This window comes from Pleurodeles waltl, chromosome 8 (assembly GCF_031143425.1).
Source record: "Pleurodeles waltl isolate 20211129_DDA chromosome 8, aPleWal1.hap1.20221129, whole genome shotgun sequence".
Classification (NCBI taxonomy): Eukaryota; Metazoa; Chordata; class Amphibia; order Caudata; family Salamandridae; genus Pleurodeles; species Pleurodeles waltl.
Window position 1 is genome coordinate 453,203,690 of NC_090447.1, and position 23,166 is coordinate 453,226,855.

General features: G+C 46.8%; 1 protein-coding gene across 1 annotated transcript in view; it reads right to left on the reverse strand.

Moving 5' to 3' along the window:
* Nucleotides 1-23,166, reverse strand: part of REV1 (REV1 DNA directed polymerase) — a 429,753-nt gene that overhangs the window by 238,571 nt on the left and 168,016 nt on the right. Inside the window, exon 7 of the mRNA XM_069204390.1 lies at nucleotides 17,999-18,112. Coding sequence (XP_069060491.1) covers nucleotides 17,999-18,112 — 114 coding nt within the window. The remainder of the gene's footprint in view (nucleotides 1-17,998; nucleotides 18,113-23,166) is intronic.

A 23,166-nucleotide genomic window follows, 5' to 3' on the forward strand; every position in this document is an offset into this window, starting at 1 on the left:
CATCTGGGATGACCTTAAAAACACAGTACACCGGAACGGGGTTGCTTTACTACTTCTCTTGGACCTCTCAGCTGCCTCTGACACAGTTAACCATGACACCCTAATACAAAGACCCTACAAAACTGGCATAGAGGGGACTGTTCCCGACTGGATCACATCCTACCTTCAAAACAGAACAAAAGTCATCCATACTCCCCCTTTCTCATCCAAACCATACTTCACAAAAGCAGGGGTACCACAAGGCTCTGTCATCTCACCCATGCTTTTCAACATCTACATGAAGTAATTAACAGCAAAGATCCATGAAATTCAGTTCACACACTACAGCTATGCAGATGACACACAAATACTCCTTAAACTGGAAAGCCCTAAAGACATAGGAAACTGAAAAATCTTCAGTTGCCTCAGAGCCGTTGACCAGTGGAAGACATGGAGCCATCTCAAACTGAATACTTTAAAAATGGAAATATTCATGTGGTGACTGGAAAAATTATGACCCACTCTGCGCCCGGCCTGACAACCTAGGACCACCTCCTAAAGTATCTAAGGAGGTAAGCATCCTTAGAATTACCATGGACTTCACGTTAACAACCAATGCTCAAGTGGACACATTAGCAAGATCAAGTTTCATCTCCATGAAACCTCTGCAACCCAACTTCCACCACCTGGGATTTCCACACAAGGTCCAGGCTACGATCACTGTTGTACTGTCTAAACTTGATTACTCCAATGACCTCTACCTGAGATCATCTCTATCAACTATGAAAAGACTACAATGGATTCAGAACTCTGCTGCCGGACTAATCCTAAATGTGAAGCCACAAGCCAACATCTCCCCCTGCTGTAAGCGGCCCAAAATTGGTTACCGGTTGCCATAATGTCCATCTTCAAACTGCTGTGTATCATCCAAACAGCAATACATGCAACAGGAATAAAATCACCAAATACATTCAACAAAGGAACCTCCGCTCAAGGCTGGTACCTCGTCTCAAAATCCCACCATAAAAGAAAAAGACCATAGGTGGTACATCTTTCTCTGTTCAAACAGCCAAACTAAGGAATTCATTACCTCCATGTATAAGATCCACGGATAACTATCTTATCTTTAGAAGACTACTCAAGAGTTGGCTTTTTCCTACATAACCACCACACTCAAACACTAATGTACAATATATCCTTTTGTAGGTAAACATTTATAATTTGATTTTATGTATCTAGATATGTGTGTTTCTTTGTACAAATCTGTATAACAAGTATGGTTTTTAAAATATATAGATATTCTTTAGGTCTTCTTAACAAATGTATATAATACTTAAAGTTAAAAATATCATTCTATGCTTAACATGTTTAAAGGTCATTGCATAGTTTTTATATAGGTTGTCTGGTTAGATGCTTATGGGTCTATGTTTTATTTATCTATCACAATATGTAAATATCATAACTAGTTTATCTACAAGTGCTTCATTACTGAAATGCTCAGGAAAAGATTTTTGTTTAAAAAATTAGTTATAAAAAAAAAAAAAAATACACAAATAAATTAGCTTCAAGTACACCAACACTTAAAAGTCTGAGTTTATAGAATACAATTTTAAATCTTAATATATTATCTTCTTTATACATATTTACCCTTTATGTAGTCATGTATCTAGATATACAAGTTACTTACCTTCAGTAACGATATATCTAGTAGAGACATATTCTAGACGCAGATTTCCTTACCTTAGAATTTCTCCCAGGCGCCAGATCGAATTCATAGATTTTTCTTTGAGCAGTACCCTGCACACCGTTAGGTGGCGTCAGTTGACTCCGCAGACATTGTGGTCGCCGTGATGATGTAGCAGTCATACATAGGCGCCACACAGACATCAGTTTTTTTTTCACGACTTTCCACACCAGTAGGGCGGAGCCATAAAGAACACTGAGAATGGTGTGCAAAACTAGGGCCCTTAAAGGGAAGTTCCTGTCCCTAGAAATCAGTTTGCAGTGCGGGAGGATGAGAGGGTCAGTAAGAAACCTGCTACTAGAATATGTCTCTACCAGATATATCATTACCAAAGGTAAGTAACTTGTACATCTGATAGAGACTTCTAGTTGCAGATTCCTTACCTTAGACTAGATACCTGAGCAATACCATCTCTGGTGGTGGGCCGCGAACTCGGATCACACCAAAGTAGCAGTCTCTGCGGTCCTGACTGTCCAGGCAGTAATGCTTGGTGAATGTATGCAAAGATGCCAACATTGCCGCCGGGCAGATATCCAGGACTGGAACTCTGCATGTTAACACTGTGGTAGATGCAGTTGCTCTGGTTGAATGAGGTGCAAACCCTCAGGGGGTTGCTTTTTCGCCAAAGATTAGCACATCTTGATGCAAGGGGCTACCCATCACGAGATGGTCCTCTTCTGCACCGCCCTTCCTTTCTTCGCATCCACATAACCCACAAAGAGTTGATTGTCCACCCGGACATCTTTGGTTCGATTGAAGTACAACGACTACGCACTTTTTGGATCCAGGCAATGGAGTCTCTCCTCTTCATGAAAGGGGTGTGAGGCTGTGTAAAAAAGTAGGCAGGGTGATTGTCTGGCCTACGTGAAAAGGTGTCACCACTTTGGGAAGAAAGTAAGCCCTGGTACGAAGCACCACCTTCTCAGGATGTACTGCTAGGAATGGTGGCTTCGAAGGAAGAGAGCCTGGAGCTCTCACTCACTCTGTGAGCAGAGGTGATGGCATTCAAGAAGGCAGTTTTAAGGGTCCAGAGCCGTAGAGGACAGCTGCGGAGCATCTCAAAAGGAGCACACATGAGGTATGTGAGGACCAAGTCCAAATCCCAATGGGGCATTATGAACGGGTTAGGAGGAAACATATGTGTGAGGCCTTTGAGAAACCTCCCAATAATGGGAGATTTGAACAGAGAGGGAGATAGCAGACAAATATCCCTTGAAGGAAACCCAGAGCAGAGACCTGCTGGGTAAGAGAGAGAATAAACGGGAGAACCTCTGAGAGAGGGGATCAATAGACTTGTTGATACACCATGCCACAAATTTCTTCCAATGACAGGCATATACCGTTTTGGTGGAGGGAAACCTGGCTGCCAAGATGACATTACAAACTTTGGGTGGAAGGTCAAAAGCAGTCAACTGCTGCCACTCAATCTCCACTCAAGGAGGCAGAGACTGGACAGGTTTGCGTGAATGACCGTCCCCTGCTGCTGCGACAGAAGATCCTCCCGAAAGGGCAGTCTGATCGGAGGATGAATGACCATGCTCAAGGGCTTGGAATACCAGACTCTTCGTGCCCAGTCCAGAGCCACCATGGTTACTTGTGCCCGGTCGTCCCTGATCTTCTTCAGAACTCTGGACAGAAGTGGTTTTGGCGGGAAGGCGTACAGGAGGCCTGAGCTCCACTCGTGATGAAAAGTGTTGCTGAGCGAATGCCACCTTGGAAACTCCAGCGCACAAAACAGCTGACATTGCACTTTCTCTGCAGAAGCAAACAGATCTAACCAAAGCTCTCCCCACTGCTTAAAGAGACCTCACGCCACCTCCGGATGGAGACGCCATTCATGATTGACAGCTGAGTTTGTCTGCTCTGACATTCAGAGAGCCCGGCAGATGTTGAACAACCAGGGAAATGCCCTGGAGTTCCAGCCATGCCCAGAGACGAAGAGCCTCCTGACAAAGGGTTCACGACCCCACTCTGCCCTGCTTGTTGCAGTACCACATGGGGGTGATGTTGTCGTGAACACCTGCACCACTTTCCCTTTGAGAGAGCGAAGGAATGCTTTCAGTGCAAGTCGGATCACGCAGAACTCCAAAAGGCTGATGTAGAGCCCAGACTCCGCCGGACACCAGAGGCCTCTGATCTCTGCCTCCCCAGGTGGCCACCGCATCCCAGGAGTGACGCATCTGTCACTACTGTGAGATCTGGTTGGAGAAGGGAGAGGGATCTGCTGTGGACCAAATCTGATTTCGACAACCACCAATGCAGGTCTTTTGCAGTTCCCTCCGAAATCTGAAACATGTCGGAGAGATCCCCCTGATGCTGCTCTCACTGGAACTTCATGGTCCCACTGCAGTGCCCGCATGCGCCATCTGGCATGTTGGACTGACATGATGTAGGAGGCCTTAAGGCACAGCAGCCTCAGAGCCATTCTCACCGAAATCCAGGATGGAGGCTGAAACATCAGCATGATAGCCCAAATATCCTGGACTCGCTTTTCAGGAGGATAAGCCAGAAACTGCACAGTGTCCAGAACAGCTCCGATGAAAGGGAGCATCTGAGAGGGAGTCAAGTGTGACTTCGGCACATTTATAGTGAACCCCAGCGAGTGCAGAAGGTTTGCTGTAGTCTGCAGGTGGGAGAAGACTTTCTGGGGTGTCCGCCTTCAACATCGTCGAGGTAGGGGAAGACTGGAACCGCTAACCTGCGCAGATGAGCTGCAACCACTACCATCACTTTTGTGAACAATCGAAGGGTGTTGGTAAGGCCAAAGGGGGTCATAATGAACCGAAAGTGCTCGTGACCTACCACGAATCGCAAGTAACGTCTGTTGGCTGGCAGAACAGGTTGTGAACATAGGCGTCCCTCAATGACCTCCTTAAGGCCCAAATCCTTGAGTTATTTCTCTTTTGCTGGATCGCAAAATCTTCCATTTTCCACTGATTATATATAAGCTGAGATTCTTGCATAGAGGATTGTTCCTTCAAACCGCCAAATCTGTTTCCAGCGCTGGCGTCTGGGTCTCAACAGCTACGATATTGGAAGTATTTAAGGAATTGTATAGGGAACTGTATCAGGCAGCGGTCAAGACTACAGAAGAGGAGATACTGCAATATCTTGGACCTATTAAAGGGGGGTGGTTAGATGAAGATGAGAAGGCCTTCCTAGATGTCCGGTATGCGGTAGAGGAAATAGAAGAAGCACTAAGCACACTTGTATCTGGGAAAGCGGCAGGCCGGGATAAAATCCCACTTGAATTCTATAAAGTATTTCAGTCTGTAATGGGGCAGATTCAACTAGTCTATTTTGGGAAGTGCAGGGTGGCTCACAACCTCCAACCAAGCCAGGGTCTTATACACCAATATCATTGATAAATGGGGATGCGAAGTTGTATGGCAAGATCTTACCTTCTCGGGTAAGTAAAGTTATTGGTAAGTTGATATTCCCATGGCATCATGGGTTTATCCCTGGCAGAGGGCCTACCGAACATAATAGGCAGGTAATTGCATTGTTTGACAAGGCGATCCCATGTCTCTGATGTTACTTGATGCCTAAAAGGTCTCCGATCGGGTGGCATGCTATTACTTGTGGGCTGTACTTAGATGGAAGCAAATTGGCCCGGGTTTTAAAAGGGTGGTGCAGGCGTTGTATAGAAATCCTAAAGCTAGATTTCAATTAGCAGGGGCAGATTCAGAGGCCTTTCATATAACGGATATTTGTATACTGATAAATTGATTAGGAGGCTTGAGGATAATGTGTTAATGTCCCCGGATGTTTCTCAAGACACAAGAACAAAGTTATTAGCCTATGTAGAGTATATTGCACTAGAGAGATCCGATCCAGAAACCACATTAAGGGAAGTGGACGGTGGGGCACTTAGGTTTGGAAAAATGTCTGGTATCGCTTGAATAAGAACAAGAGCCAGACAGTGGCTAATGAGTGGACTCAGTAGGTGGACAGCCAAAGGTTCAAGATTTTTGGTAGCGCTTGGGTTATCTGTTTTTACGTTGTCTTCCTTTTTGTTTCTTTTCTTTCTTCTTTGCTGGGTGAGAGCTTACGGGGAAGTAAGAAAGTTATGAATCCTATGCACTGATTTGAGTATTATTTTGGAAATTATAGTGAAACTAAATGTTGTAAACAATAAATTGTTCTCTTTTGCCGAACTGGTGAAATTAAATTTAATACATTTAAAAAAAATTTTTTTTTAAAAAAAGCAAACCTCTAACAGAGTGTACTAATTTGGCTGTGTTCCAAAATGTAGGTGGAACAGGATCCAATCGGGAGGACTAACTTAACTGAGCCAATGACAGATGTAAGCTATTCCAAAGTCAGACAATCAAATTGATCTAGACAGGGAACAGTGGGGACCAAATCCACGATGCCTCTTAATCCCAAACCGAGGGCTGGGGGTTTGTCATGATTTTATTACACAAGTATTCTGCTTTTGCTGAGACTACTAACGTTGTATAATTCAACAAAATTCTAATCTGGCTTGTGAGGAGTAGTCTCGGACCCATTTTCACTTTAGTCAAGACAGGAGTATGCCAAGTTTCAGAGGGTATAGTTCTCTTTGGGCTGACCTTGTGAATCTATTTGCTTTAATTCTCTAAATGTATCTCTCCTCCATAAAAGAAAACCAGAACTGTTGAAACATACAGTAGTAACAACTGGACAAGCTTCAGTGGCTGCTAGTACTTTCCGGCCCAAAAAATGAAATTCTCCCTCCGGGCCAAATCTAGCCATTTACCTTTTTGAAAGCTTCTCAACACTTGGTTTCTTTTACAATAGCCTTTTTAGCCTCTCCTGGATCACTTTCTGTTTCCTACTGTAAGTACTTCTGTAATGGTGTGCTGTACAAATGAAATACATTACCTTAAAATAAATAACACCACTCTTGTGAAGAAAACAGCAGAACATAAGGAATTATCAACGTGAACTTTCTCTTGGAAACATCATATACATAAATGTATAATTTAAAATTTGTTCCACAACCATCATTAGGCTCTAAGCTCCAAAGAGGAAGTGATGTCATTTTGGAAAGCATTAGAGAAGCTCTTTAGGCCCTCATGGATCAAAATCACCCCACACGTCTAATCCTTCTGGACCGCCATGCAGCCTTTGACAGTACAATGCGATGGAACTACATAATGTGAGTGAAAAAAAGCCGCTACTGGCACGGAATGATTTATTTGGAGAAGGAAAGAGGAAGAAGGGAGTGGTTACTTTGCCAATTACAAAAACATAGTATATATGTCGATTTGGAGTTCTTACTTATTTCCAGATGGAGTAGAGCTGAGAGCTAAATGGAGTTCATTTATGATCTCCGTTCAAAGTGGAAACAGCCTTCCTACTTTTGACTGTTCTTTCTTTGCATTCTTGATCTCAGGTTTTGTGAGGCAGATTTGTCACACGGTGTGGAGATGACGTACTATCAGGACACTGTTTCCGAGGTAGTCTTGTTTTGTTGGGTTGAATGCTTTATGAATCTGATAGGCAGGAACTAGTGAAATTACCACAACAGAGTTCATGAGATTAAGAGCCAGATGTAGCAAGCAGTTTTGCCCATTCTGTGTCTATGGGAAAACGTGTTCGTACATATGGCCCTAAGTTTCTAGTCACTGGTCATCGAGTGACGGGTTGTCGTAGGACAGGGAACTCAAGGTGGAAGTCACTTCTGTGTGAACTATATTTAATTCCTTAAACATGACACTATTAAGAAGGGACTTTCTGCAGGGAGCATTTAGGTAACTGCAGGAAGTTGGCTCTGTATGTGCTATTTCAAAGTAAGGAATAGCATGCACAGAGTCCAAGGGTTCCCCTTAGAGGTAAAATAGTGGTAAAAAGAGATAATACTAATGCTCTATTTTGTGGTAGTGTGGTCGAGCAGTAGGCTTATCCAAGGAGTAGTGTTAAGCATTTGTTGTACATACACATAGACAATAAATGAGGTACACACACTCAGAGACAAATCCAGCCAATAGGTTTTGTATAGAAAAATATATTTTCTTAGTTTATTTTAAGAACCACAGGTTCAAATTTAACATGTAATATCTTCTTTGAAAGGTATTGCAGGTAAGTACATTAGGAACTTTGAATCATTTCAATTGCATGTATACTTTTCAAGTTATTCACAAATAGCTATTTTAAAAGTGGACACTTAGTGCAATTTTCACAGTTCCTGGGGGAGGTAAGTTTTTGTTAGTTTTACCAGGTAAGTAAGACACTTACAGGATTCAGTTCTTGGTCCAAGGTAGCCCACCGTTGGGGGTTCAGAGCAACCCCAAAGTTACCACACCAGCAGCACAGGGCCGGTCAGGTGCAGAGTTCAAAGTGGTGCCCAAAACGCATAGGCTTCAATGGAGAGAAGGGGGTGCCCCGGTTCCGGTCTGCTTGCAGGTAAGTACCCGCGTCTTCGGAGGGCAGACCAGGGGGGTTTTGTAGGGCACCGGGGGGGACACAAGCCCACACAGAAATTTCACCCTCAGCGGCGCGGGGGCGGCCGGGTGCAGTGTTAGAACAAGCGTCGGGTTCGCAATGTTAGTCAATGAGAGATCAAGGGATCTCTTCAGCGCTGCAGGCAGGCAAGGGGGGGCTTCCTCGGGGAAACCTCCACTTGGGCAAGGGAGAGGGACTCCTGGGGGTCACTTCTGCAGTGAAAGTCCGGTCCTTGAGGTCCTGGGGGCTGCGGGTGCAGGGTCTTTTCCAGGCGTCGGGACTTAGGTTTCAGAGAGTCGCGGTCAGGGGAAGCCTCGGGATTCCCTCTGCAGGCGGCGCTGTGGGGGCTCAGGGGGGACAGGTTTTGGTACTCACAGTCGTAGAGTAGTCCGGGGGTCCTCCCTGAGGTGTTGGTTCTCCACCAGCCGAGTCGGGGTCGCCGGGTGCAGTGTTGCAAGTCTCACGCTTCTTGCGGGGAGTTGCAGGGTTCTTTAAAGCTGCTTCTTGAAACAAAGTTGCAGTCTTTTTGGAGCAGGTCCGCTGTCCTCGGGAGTTTCTTGTCGTCGTCGAAGCAGGGCAGTCCTCAGAGGATGCAGAGGTCGCTGGTCCCTTTGGAAGGCGTCGCTGGAGCAGAGTTCTTTGGAAGGCAGGAGACAGGCCGGTGAGTTTCTGGAGCCAAGGCAGTTGTTGTCTTCTGGTCTTCCTCTGCAGGGGTTTTCAGCTGGGCAGTCCTTCTTCTTGTTGTTGCAGGAATCTAATTTTCTAGGGTTCAGGGTAGCCCTTAAATAGTAAATTTAAGGGCGTGTTTAGGTCTGGGGGGTTAGTAGCCAATGGCTACTAGCCCTGAGGGTGGGTACACCCTCTTCGTGCCTCCTCCCAAGGGGAGGGGGTCACAATCCTAACCCTATTGGGGGAATCCTCCATCTGCAAGATGGAGGATTTCTAAAAGTTAGAGTCACCTCAGCTCAGGACACCTTAGGGGCTGTCCTGACTGGCCAGTGACTCCTCCTTGTTGCTTTCTTTGTTCCCTCCAACCTTGCCGCCAAAAGTGGGGGCCCGTGGCCGGAGGGGGCGGGCAACTCCACTAAGCTGGAGTGCCCTGCTGGGCTGTGACAAAGGGGTGAGCCTTTGAGGCTCACCGCCAGGTGTCACAGCTCCTGCCTGGGGGAGGTGTTAGCATCTCCACCCAGTGCAGGCTTTGTTACTGGCCTCAGAGTGACAAAGGCACTCTCCCCATGGGGCCAGCAACATGTCTCTAGTGTGGCAGGCTGCTGGAACTAGTCAGCCTACACAGACAGTCGGTTAAGTTTCAGGGGGCACCTCTAAGGTGCCCTCTGGGGTGTATTTTGCAATAAAATGTACACTGGCATCAGTGTGCATTTATTGTGCTGAGAAGTTTGATACCAAACTTCCCAGTTTTCAGTGTAGCCATTATGGTGCTGTGGAGTTCGTGTTTGACAAACTCCCAGACCATATACTCTTATGGCTACCCTGCACTTACAATGTCTAAGGTTTTGTTTTAGACACTGTAGGGGTACCATGCTCATGCACAGGTACCCTCACCTATGGTATAGTGCACCCTGCCTTAGGGCTGTAAGGCCTGCTAGAGGGGTGACTGACCTATACTTGCATAGGCAGTGAGAGGCTGGCATGGCACCCTGAGGGGAGTGCCATGTCGACTTACTCGTTTTGTTCTCACTAGCACACACAAGCTGGCAAGCAGGGTGTCTGTGCTGAGTGAGAGGTCTCCAGGGTGGCATAAGACATGCTGCAGCCCTTAGAGACCTTCCTTGGCATCAGGGCCCTTGGTACTAGAAGTACCAGTTACAAGGGACTTATCTGGATGCCAGGGTCTGCCAATTGTGGATACAAAAGTACAGGTTAGGGAAAGAACACTGGTGCTGGGGCCTGGTTAGCAGGCCTCAGCACACTTTCAATTGTAAACATAGCATCAGCAAAGGCAAAAAGTCAGGGGGCAACCATGCCAAGGAGGCATTTCCTTACACAACCCCCCCCCAAACGAAAGAGGATGAGACTAACCTTTCCCAAGAGAGTCTTCATTTTCTAAGTGGAAGAACCTGGAAAGGCCATCTGCATTGGCATGGGCAGTCCCAGGTCTGTGTTCCACTATAAAGTCCATTCCCTGTAGGGAGATGGACCACCTCAACAGTTTAGGATTTTCACCTTTCATTTGCATCAGCCATTTGAGAGGTCTGTGGTCAGTTTGAACTAGGAAGTGAGTCCCAAAGAGGTATGGTCTCAGCTTCTTCAGGGACCAAACCACAGCAAAGGCCTCCCTCTCAATGGCACTCCAACGCTGCTCCCTGGGGAGTAACCTCCTGCTAATGAAAGCAACAGGCTGGTCAAGGCCATCATCATTTGTTTGGGACAAAACTGCCCCTATCCCATGTTCAGAGGCATCTGTCTGCACAATGAACTGCTTAGAATAATCTGGAGCTTTTAGAACTGGTGCTGAGCACATTGCTTGTTTCAGGGTGTCAAAGGCCTGTTGGCATTCCACAGTCCAGTTCACTTTCTTGGGCATTTTCTTGGAGGTGAGTTCAGTGAGGGCTGTCACAATGGATCCATATCCCTTCACAAACCTCCTGTAGTACCCAGTCAAGCCAAGGAATGCCCTGACTTGAGTCTGGGTTTTTGGAGCTACCCAGTCCAGAATAGTCTGGATCTTGGGTTGGAGTGGCTGAACTTGGCCTCCACCTACAAGGTGGCCCAAGTAAACCACAGTTCCCTGCCCTATCTGGCATTTGGATGCCTTGATAGAGAGGCCTGCAGATTGCAGAGCCTTCAAAACCTTCTTCAGGTGGACCAGGTGATCCTGCCAGGTGGAGCTAAAGACAGCAATATCATCAAGATAAGCTGTGCTAAAGGACTCCAAACCAGCAAGGACTTGATTCACCAACCTTTGGAAGGTGGCAGGGGCATTCTTTAAACCAAAGGGCATAACAGTAAACTGATAATGCCCATCAGGTGTGGAGAATGCGGTTTTCTCTTTTGCTCCAGGTGCCATTTTTATTTGCCAGTACCCTGCTGTCAAGTCAAAGGTACTTAAGAATTTGGCAGCACCTAATTTGTCTATGAGCTCATCAGCTCTAGGAATTGGATGAGCATCTGTCTTGGTGACAGAGTTGAGCCCTCTGTAGTCCACACAAAACCTCATCTCTTTCTTTCCATCTTTGGTGTGAGGTTTGGGGACTAAGACCACTGGGCTAGCCCAGGGGCTGTCAGAGCGCTCAATTACTCCCAATTCCAGCATCTTGTGGACTTCCACCTTGATGCTTTCCTTAACATGGTCAGACTGTCTAAAAATTTTGTTTTTGACAGGCATGCTGTCTCCTGTGTCCACATCATGGGTACACAGGTGTGTCTGACCAGGGGTTAGGGAGAAGAGTTCAGGAAACTGTTGTAGGACTCTCCTACAATCAGCTTGCTGTTGGCCAGAGAGGGTGTCTGAGTAGATCACTCCATCTACTGAGCCATCTTTTGGGTCTGATGACAGAAGATCAGGGAGAGGTTCACTCTCTGCCTCCTGATCCTCATCTGTTACCATCAACAGATTTACATCAGCCCTGTCATGGAAGAGCTTAAGGCGGTTCACATGGATCACCCTCTTGGGGCTCCTGCTTGTGCCCAGGTCCACCAGGTAGGTGACCTGACTCTTCCTTTCTAGCACTGGGTAAGGGCCACTCCATTTGTCCTGGAGTGCCCTGGGAGCCACAGGCTCCAGAACCCAGACTTTCTGCCCTGGTTGGAACTCAACCATTGCAGCCTTTTGGTCATACCAAAACTTCTGGAGCTGTTGGCTGGCCTCAAGGTTTTTGGTTGCCTTTTCCATGTACTCTGCCATTCTAGAGCGAAGGCCAAGTACATAGTCCACTATGTCCTGTTTAGGCTCATGAAGAGGTCTCTCCCAGCCTTCTTTAACAAGAGCAAGTGGTCCCCTTACAGGGTGACCAAACAGAAGTTCAAAGGGTGAGAACCCTACTCCCTTCTGTGGCACCTCTCTGTAAGCGAAAAGCAGACATGGCAAGAGGACATCCCATCTCCTTTTGAGCTTTTCTGGGAGCCCCATGATCATGCCTTTTAATGTCTTGTTGAATCTTTCAACTAAGCCATTAGTTTGGGGATGGTATGGTGTAGTGAATTTGTAAGTCACTCCACACTCATTCCACATGTGTTTTAGGTATGCTGACATGAAGTTGGTACCTCTGTCAGACACCACCTCCTTAGGGAAACCCACTCTGGTAAAGATACCAATGAGGGCCTTGGCTACTGCAGGGGCAGTAGTCGACCTAAGGGGAATAGCTTCAGGATACCTAGTAGCATGATCCACTACTACTAGGATGTACATATTTCCTGAGGCTGTGGGAGGTTCCAGTGGACCAACTATGTCCACACCCACTCTTTCAAAGGGGACCCCCACCACTGGAAGTGGAATGAGGGGGGCCTTTGGGTGCCCACCTGCCTTACCACTGGATTGACAGGTGGGGCAGGAGAGGCAAAACTCCTTAACCTTCTGGGACATATTGGGCCAGTAGAAGTGGTTGACTAACCTCTCCCACGTCTTGGTTTGTCCCAAATGGCCAGCAAGGGGAATATCATGGGCTAAGGTCAAAATAAACTCTCTGAACGACTGAGGCACTACCACTCTCCTAGTGGCACCAGGTTTGGGGTCTCTGGCCTCAGTGTACAGGAGTCCATCTTCCCAATAGACCCTATGTGTTCCATTTTTCTTGCCCTTGGACTCTTCAGCAGCTTGCTGCCTAAGGCCTTCAAGAGAGGGACAGGTTTCTTGTCCCTTACACAGCTCTTCCCTTGAGGGTCCCCCTGGGCCTAAGAGCTCAACCTGATAAGGTTCAAGCTCCAAAGGCTCAGTTCCCTCAGAGGGCAGAACTTCTTCCTGAGAAGAGAGGTTCTCTTTTTCTGACTGTGTTGCAGTTGGTTTCCCAACTGACTTTCCTTTTCTCTTGGTAGGCTGGGCCATTTTTCCAGACTCCAGCTCTACTTTTTCACCCTGTGCCTTGCACTGTGCTCTTGTTTTTACACACACCAGTTCAGGGATACCCAGCATGGCTGCATGGGTTTTTAGTTCTACCTCAGCCCATGCTGAGGACTCCAGGTCATTTCCAAGCAGACAGTCTACTGGGATGTTTGAGGAGACCACCACCTGTTTCAGGCCATTGACCCCTCCCCATTCTAAAGTTACCATTGCCATGGGATGTACTTTAGTCTGATTGTCAGCGTTGGTGACTGTATAGGTTTTTCCAGTCAGGTATTGGCCAGGGGAAACCAGTTTCTCTGTCACCATGGTGACACTGGCACCTGTATCCCTCAGGCCCTCTACACTTGTCCCATTAATAAAGAGCTGCTGCCTGTATTTTTGCATGTTAGGTGGCCAGGCAGCTAGTGTGGCTAAATCCACCCCACCCTCAGAGACTAGAGTAGCTTCAGTGTGGACCCTGATTTGCTCTGGGCACACTGTTGATCCCACTTGGAGACTAGCCATTCCAGTGTTACCTGGATTGGAGTTTGGAGTGGAACTTTTCTTGGGACAGGCCTTGTCTCCAGTTTGGTGTCCAGACTGACTAAAGTTTCGACACCAGGCCTTTTTGGGATTAAAGTTTTTACCCTTGTACCCAGGATTGTTTTGTGAAGAGGCTCTGGGCCCACCCTCCTGTGCAGGTTTTTGGGGGCCTGTAGAAGACTCTTTACTATTTTTATTTTTGGCTGTCTCACCACCTTTCCCCTGGGGAGGTTTTGTGACCCCTTTCTTTTGGTCACCCCCTGTGGAAGTTTTGGACACCCTAGTCTTGACCCAATGGTCCGCCTTCTTTCCCAATTCTTGGGGAGAAATTGGTCCTAGGTCTACCAGATGCTGATGCAGTTTATCATTGAAACAATTTCTTAACAGGTGTTCTTTCACAAATAAATTGTACAGCCCATCATAATTACTTACACCACTGCCTTGAATCCAACCATCTAGTGTTTTTACTGAGTAGTCTACAAAGTCAACCCAGGTCTGGCTCGAGGATTTTTGAGCCCCCCTGAATCTAATCCTATACTCCTCAGTGGAGAATCCAAAGCCCTCAATCAGGGTACCCTTCATGAGGTCATAAGATTCTGCATCTTTTCCAGAGAGTGTGAGGAGTCTATCCCTACACTTTCCTGTGAACATTTCCCAAAGGAGAGCACCCCAGTGAGATCTGTTCACTTTTCTGGTTACACAAGCCCTCTCAAAAGCTGTGAACCATTTGGTGATGTCATCACCATCTTCATATTTAGTTACAATCCCTTTAGGGATTTTCAACATGTCAGGAGAATCTCTGACCCTATTTATGTTGCTGCCACCATTGATGGGTCCTAGGCCCATCTCTTGTCTTTCCCTCTCTATGGCTAGGATCTGTCTTTCCAAAGCCAATCTTTTGGCCATCCTGGCTAACTGGATGTCCTCTTCACTGGAGTTATCCTCAGTGATTTCAGAGTTGTTGGTCCCTCCTGTGAGGGAACCAGCATCTCTGACTATTATTTGTGGAGTCAGGGCTTGAGAAGCCCTGCTCTCCCTAAGTAGGACTGGAGGGGGGGAATTTCCCTCCAAGTCACTATCTTCATCCTCTGAGTTGCCATCCTCAGAGGGGTTGGCCTTTTCCAAACTCTGCCAAAAGCTCCTGGAGCTGTACTTTGGTAGGTTTGGGGCCCATTGCTATTTTCTTTAGTTTACAGAGTGACCTTAGCTCTCTCATCTGTAGATGGAGGTAAGGTGTGGTGTCGAGTTCCACCACAGTCACATCTGTGCTAGACATTTTGCTTCTAAAAGTTGGAATACTTTTTAAGAATCTAAAACTGGTTCTAGAATCTAATTCAAACTTTTTACAAACTTTTAAACTCTAAAAGAAATGCTAAACAGGATCTAACACAAGGCCCTAGCAGGTCTTTTAAGAATTTAGAAAACTTTTCAAATTGCAAAAATCAATTTCTAATGACAATTTTGGAATTTGTCGTGTGATCAGGTATTGGCTGAGTAGTCCAGCAAATGCAAAGTCTTGTACCCCACCGCTGATCCACCAATGTAGGAAGTTGGCTCTGTATGTGCTATTTCAAAGTAAGGAATAGCATGCACAGAGTCCAAGGGTTCCCCTTAGAGGTAAAATAGTGGTAAAAAGAGATAATACTAATGCTCTATTTTGTGGTAGTGTGGTCGAGCAGTAGGCTTATCCAAGGAGTAGTGTTAAGCATTTGTTGTACATACACATAGACAATAAATGAGGTACACACACTCAGAGACAAATCCAGCCAATAGGTTTTGTATAGAAAAATATATTTTCTTAGTTTATTTTAAGAACCACAGGTTCAAATTTAACATGTAATATCTTCTTTGAAAGGTATTGCAGGTAAGTACATTAGGAACTTTGAATCATTTCAATTGCATGTATACTTTTCAAGTTATTCACAAATAGCTATTTTAAAAGTGGACACAGTGCAATTTTCACAGTTCCTGGGGGAGGTAAGTTTTTGTTAGTTTTACCAGGTAAGTAAGACACTTACAGGATTCAGTTCTTGGTCCAAGGTAGCCCACCGTTGGGGGTTCAGAGCAACCCCAAAGTTACCACACCAGCAGCTCAGGGCCGGTCAGGTGCAGAGTTCAAAGTGGTGCCCAAAACGCATAGGCTTCAATGGAGAGAAGGGGGTGCCCCGGTTCCGGTCTGCTTGCAGGTAAGTACCCGCGTCTTCGGAGGGCAGACCAGGGGGGTTTTGTAGGGCACCGGGGGGGACACAAGCCCACACAGAAATTTCACCCTCAGCGGCGCGGGGGCGGCCGGGTGCAGTGTTAGAACAAGCGTCGGGTTCGCAATGTTAGTCAATGAGAGATCAAGGGATCTCTTCAGCGCTGCAGGCAGGCAAGGGGGGGCTTCCTCGGGGAAACCTCCACTTGGGCAAGGGAGAGGGACTCCTGGGGGTCACTTCTGCAGTGAAAGTCCGGTCCTTCAGGTCCTGGGGGCTGCGGGTGCAGGGTCTTTTCCAGGCGTCGGGACTTAGGTTTCAGAGAGTCGCGGTCAGGGGAAGCCTCGGGATTCCCTCTGCAGGCGGCGCTGTGGGGGCTCAGGGGGGACAGGTTTTGGTACTCACAGTCGTAGAGTAGTCCGGGGGTCCTCCCTGAGGTGTTGGTTCTCCACCAGCCGAGTCGGGGTCGCCGGGTGCAGTGTTGCAAGTCTCACGCTTCTTGCGGGGAGTTGCAGGGTTCTTTAAAGCTGCTTCTTGAAACAAAGTTGCAGTCTTTTTGGAGCAGGTCCGCTGTCCTCTGGAGTTTCTTGTCGTCGTCGAAGCAGGGCAGTCCTCAGAGGATGCAGAGGTCGCTGGTCCCTTTGGAAGGCGTCGCTGGAGCAGAGTTCTTCGGAAGGCAGGAGACAGGCCGGTGAGTTTCTGGAGCCAAGGCAGTTGTTGTCTTCTGGTCTTCCTCTGCAGGGGTTTTCAGCTGGGCAGTCCTTCTTGTTGTTGCAGGAATCTAATTTTCTAGGGTTCAGGGTAGCCCTTAAATACTAAATTTAAGGGCGTGTTTAGGTCTGGGGGGTTAGTAGCCAATGGCTACTAGCCCTGAGGGTGGGTACACCCTCTTCGTGCCTCCTCCCAAGGGGAGGGGGTCACAATCCTAACCCTATTGGGGGAATCCTCCATCTGCAAGATGGAGGATTTCTAAAAGTTAGAGTCACCTCAGCTCAGGACACCTTAGGGGCTGTCCTGACTGGCCAGTGACTCCTCCTTGTTGCTTTCTTTGTTCCCTCCAACCTTGCCGCCAAAAGTGGGGGCCCGTGGCCGGAGGGGGCGGGCAACTCCACTAAGCTGGAGTGCCCTGCTGGGCTGTGACAAAGGGGTGAGCCTTTGAGGCTCACCGCCAGGTGTCACAGCTCCTGCCTGGGGGAGGTGTTAGCATCTCCACCCAGTGCAGGCTTTGTTACTGGCCTCAGAGTGACAAAGGCACTCTCCCCATGGGGCCAGCAACATGTCTCTAGTGTGGCAGGCTGCTGGAACTAGTCAGCCTACACAGACAGTCGGTTAAGTTTCAGGGGGCACCTCTAAGGTGCCCTCTGGGGTGTATTTTGCAATAAAATGTACACTGGCATCAGTGTGCATTTATTGTGCTGAGAAGTTTGATACCAAACTTCCCAGTTTTCAGTGTAGCCATTATGGTGCTGTGGAGTTCGTGTTTGACAAACTCCCAGACCATATACTCTTATGGCTACCCTGCACTTACAATGTCTAAGGTTTTGTTTTAGACACTGTAGGGGTACCATGCTCATGCACTGGTACCCTCACCTATGGTATAGTGCACCCTGCCTTAGGGCTGTAAGGCCTGCTAGAGGGGTGACTGATCTATACTTGCATAGGCAGTGAGAGGCTGGCATGGCACCCTGAGGGGAGTGCCATGTCGACTTACTCGTTTTGTTCTCACTAGCACACACAAGCTGGCAAGCAGGGTGTCTGTGCTGAGTGAGAGGTCTCCAGGGTGGCATAAGACATGCTGCAGCCCTTAGAGACCTTCCTTGGCATCAGGGCCCTTGGTACTAGAAGTACCAGTTACAAGGGACTTATCTGGATGCCAGGGTCTGCCAATTGTGGATACAAAAGTACAGGTTAGGGAAAGAACACTGGTGCTGGGGCCTGGTTAGCAGGCCTCAGCACACTTTCAATTGTAAACATAGCATCAGCAAAGGCAAAAAGTCAGGGGGCAACCATGCCAAGGAGGCATTTCCTTACAGTAACAGGTAAAGAAATGAAGACAAATCAAGCCACCAGAGAGCAGAACAATATTTGACAATGTCATAAAAAGTTTACCCTTTAGATCTGGCCAGTTCCGGATGCCCACAGATACGAAGAAGCAGTCCATATCCACATGAATTATGCAGGTCAAAAGCCTAGATAAGTTGCTTGAACTCGTACCATCACATGCTATGAAAAACAAACAGGAAGGAGATTCACAATTAGAAGGACAACCTTTTTATTGACTTTGACACAAACAGCCGCAGACATTAGCATATACTAGACAGAGCAGTGGATAAAGAAAAATAAAGGCAGCTTTTCTAGTTAATCTCAACGATTACATTTATTTGTACTTTTTAGCGTTTCAAGTACTTTTGTGAAAAGGTTACTTAATATGTATATCATGCTAATCCACAGGCCTGCACCCCTTAAGAAAGAGCTTTAGATTCAAGGGAAGGTTTTTAATTGTGTTAATTAGTGGATTCCTTCTCTGCCCTCCACTTCCCTAAAATTCTCTTAAATAGGTGAAATGCCGGAACAAGGCTAGCAATCACTCATGTCATGCTGGTTGATAGCTCCACTTGTGCATTCCACCCAGGCAACCATAAGCACAAGACACTCGGCTGCATCTGCATTCATCTGCATACGGATGGGTTTCCCTGGGCACGAAGGGTGAAGGGTCTCTCTCTTACACTTCAAAGACTAGTGGCCTGCTCTCACACGAAGGACTGATAACACCCCATATGGCTCCTGGCAGACAGTGCTGGATTGAAAGGGGCACTTGCATACTTCAAAAACACTCTTTGAGGTTTCCTTCACTTCAAAGGCACTTTTGGGTGTATATATACTGGGTCTGTGACCCAAACAAATCAGACACTTCTGGACTCATAACGGGACTCTATCAGAGGGACTGCCTGGCTGCCCTAAGGACTCATCTGGACTGCTTTGTGGAAGGACTACTAGCCTGCTTGTTGCCCTGCTGCCTGCTGACCACTGTCTCTGCTGGAAGGACTCTGCCTTTCTCCTAATGTGCTCTCCGAGGGCTTGGATTGAGCTTGCCTCCTGTTCGGAGGTCTCAGGGCTATCAAAGACTTCACCAGTGTGTTGGAAAATTGACGCAACGCCTGCAAAAATCAACGCAATGCCTGCCGGATGGACGCAGTGTCTGCTCTGCAGCTGAAAAATCACTGCATCACCTGCCAGATTGACGCTGCGCCCGTTGCCTCTGCTCAACGTGCTCTAGGTTTTTTACACATTGTCCTTGGGCATACAAAATACCCCTGCATTACAGTGAGGAAACATGCATGCCCTGCTGGAAACCAACACATCGCCTTGCAAAGTGGAAAGAAACGACACACATTTACCGCACCAGAAAACCCAACGCATTGATTTATTTTTTCGACGCATCTCCTTCTCTGTGGCTCCTCTGCATTCTTTTTGACGCATCCCAGGTACTGTGTGTTAAAAGGATACAATCACTGATTCTTGATTGAGGATTGCGACTCATTAAAACCTTTTAAAAGTGATATCTTGACTTGGGCATCTTGGATTTTTGTTGTTTCCCCTTATTTTATTCAGATACATTTTATTTATTTTTCCTAAAGTGGTGTACAGTACTTTTTGCAGTGTTTTCGCTGCGTTACTTCATGAGGTATTGCACAAATGTTTTACACATTGCCTTCTAAGTTAAGCCGGGCTGCTCTGTGTCAAGCTACCGGAGGGTGAGCACAGGATAATTTAGGTTGTGTTGCGACTTACCCTGACTAGGATTGGGGTCCCTACTTGGACAGGGTGCATATACCTTTGCCAACTAGAGACCCAATTTCTAACACTTAAGAAATTACTTGTAATCCTAATACACACAGGAACTCACGGACAGTCAAGAAACTATCTGTATACAAGAAAAAGTATACAACAATTGAACACTGCTCAACATTCTGCCTATGCGCACATGATCTGATGAGATCGTATTAGAATGGGCCTCTAGCCTCTTCAAAGGACATGAGCTCATGTAGTTGGGCGCTTACAAAAGTTAAAGGATATCGGTGATCTGCAGAACAATTAAGGAGTGCATCTTCTCTCCATTGGGCTTTAGCCTATAAATACATTACATACAAACCCCACTGGTAACTGCAGAGTCAACATTCATTTAATACTCTGCAACTCTATCTAACAATCTTTACAAGGAAGGGCGTTAACTTACCTATAGATTGCCACTTTCAAGCATCAATGTTAACTGACTTTCTAGACTGAACAAAATAAAGGCCATATTCATCCTCATAGACAATGATAACAAATAAGCTCAGATCAAATAATCTTAAACATCAACTTGGGTCATCTGAGACACTGACTTACTACAAGCCTAACCCATAAACATGGGGATTCACTGTAGACAGTGACAGTGCCAACAAAACATACATCAGGAAAACTCAAGGCCATCATATCTGTGCAGAATAAAATATTCCCTTGCTAAAGTAGCCTGAAGAGCAATCATCCAAACCAGCTATTCAGTAACTTCAATAAAAAAGCATCCTACACAAAGCAGCTCTGCTCAAAGAGTTTATGTATAAGTAGATCACTCTCACCCAGATGAACTGGTTTTCCCCTCAAGTGCAGTGAACCCTGCCATGGCGATTTTGCAGGGGTCTTCAGGACCCAAAGACAAGAAAACAAATTATCTGGGAAAAAACACTTAACTGCATGTTGTTAAACCAACACACAAAGCAGTGACATTGACACATTACAAAACAGGAAATGAAAACAATCGGAACACTAGAGGAAAAGCCTTATCAAGCTATGTCCTTTGGATCTCGAAAGCATTCAATCACAAAGGAGCCTTGTTCTACACACAATTAACTTCAGAAAGGACCAAAAAAAAGCCTCACCCTAACAGAGAGACAAAATTGTTATTTGTGGCCCGTGTACTGTATCACAGGCATCCTCATTGATGACAAACATTGGAATAATTCTAAGCTGCATGAGGGGACCCTGGGGCACTTTAAATTCAGTTTGTATAAATCTAACAGAGTGAAGAGTCAAGCATGCCTAAACACAAAACACACCCTCAAAAAGCCTATCAAGGCAAATATTTGTTATGTTATCACAATTTACTAAGCATATGTCTACCCTGGGTGTCTTGGCACTACCGCTGAGCACGAGAGGGAGCCTAATTGTTAAAAAGCCAGGTTTTTAGATCCTTTCTAAAGGTGATCATTATAGGTAGAGCTCTGATGTGTGAGGAAAGACTATTCCAGAGCTTAGTGGTTCCTGTGTTAAAAGTTCTGCCTCCAGAGTTCAGCTTGCAGACTCAGGGAACCCTCAATAATTTGGCCCCTGAAGAACGCATCTGTCTGCTGGAGACATACCACTCAGAAGAGTGTTTCAGGAATTCAGGGGCAACATTATGAAAAGCTTTTAAGGCAGTGCAAGAGCCTTAAATTTGATACAGCTTCTCACAGGGAACAAGTGTAGTTACCCAATTTCCTTAGAGACCGATTTGAATTTTGGAATACCTAAAAGGTATTTGGACAGAGCTAGCTTGAATAGAGGTTTATCTAGAAGGTCGTATTGTGCATGCCAGCATCTTTCTGGTCTCCTGCACTTTTGCTTTTCCAGTCTAAGTGCCTCAATAAACCAGTTAGCACAGGGGGGGCTACTATTCTTGGAGGCTTTACAGTATGCTAGTTTAGAGAAGGCATCCTGAAGCCAATCTGTAATAAGGAGATGCTTGTTACGAGTCGAGAGGGAAATTAGGTTGCGATTTAGCCAGCTGTTGGGTGAGAAGAGAACTGTCTATTTTTTTCCCAAGGCCGAAACAGAGATGGGTGTCCTGGATTACCGTCCTTGGAATGTCCTGTCATACAAATTACTTCCCTTCAGTAACAATATATCTGGTAGAGACATACTCTAGTTGCAGATTCCTTACCTTAGAATTCCCCCCCCAGGCGTCAGACTGGATCTGGAGATTTTTCTTTGAGCAGTACCCCTGTGTGCCGTTAGGTGGAGTCGGTTGACTCCATTGATGTTGTGGTGTCAGTGATGATGTCGCGGTCGTATATAGGCGGCACAATGACGTCAGTTCTTTTCTTTCCATGCCAGCCAACGCACACATCCGGAGAATTGCTACCCCTGTCATTTTTTGACTGACTGCGATACTTTTGTCGATTAGTTTTTGCCGAGTTTTGGATGCATGGAGGGATGTCTGGTAAGACCAGATTCAAGCCCTGCGACTCCTGTCACCGAATGATGTTGGTGACAGATCCACACCTTGTGTGCCTCTGGTGTCTGGAGCACGACCATGATCCGAAGTCATGCTCCTAGTGTTTGGCCTTGAACCCAAAGGCTTTGAGGGAGCGGTCCCTAAAGCTCATGGCAGCCGGCACTCGACTCAGCGTCGTTCCCGGTTTCGTACGAGAAGAAGGTCTGCAGACCAGTTGCAGAGTCATTACCACTCTTCGTTGTCCAAGTGATCTGGACACTCAAGTCACAAGTAGAAGTTGAAGAAGACCAAACGCTTGTCGACTTCACCCTGTCACTAGGACGATGCGGCGCGGGAAGAGCATCAACGCTCTAGGCCTCCGTCTTCTGAGCCTCCGTCTAGGTCCACCCTGCGCCTCCTCGACTTTCCGAGAGCCAGCCCTGCCCAACTCAAGGAATTTTATGAGGCCATGCGCCTCATATTTGGGCAGACCGACCCACCCTCTGTGCCCTCGGGCCTGGGGAGTCGGTGAAGCCCCCCTCGGGTTCGAGGCAGTCGGCTTCAGTCCCGACTTCAGAGGGCACCTGCGGATCTGCTTCCGGATCCGTCCTGACTCCAGCCGTGCCAACATGACCTTCTCCAGTGTCGGGCCAGATGTCGACGCTCCCGACATCAGTTGAGCCCACAATCGACGTCGATCCTATACTAATTCCTGACAACCTGGAGCCAGAACAGCCTCGCTTGATGCAGATTCCATTTTCCAAGGGCTCTCCTGGGCCCAGGGTTGATCCTGACCCCTACTGCTACAGTTATGGATATGGGGATAGTGTAGAGGGGTTGCTGGCCCCCTAAGAATACCAGCTTGACCCTGAAATGGACTGGGTTCAGGATTTGGGTGATGCCAGCGGGTTGGCCAATTTCCCTGATTCTTGCATGCTTTCTCCCTCTATCGAGGAGGGAGCGTCATGCTTAATGGTGATGAAGGGCTGCTGAGATTTTGGACCTCGAGCTTTCTTCTTTGGAGGTCAGGACTAACCTCCTGACC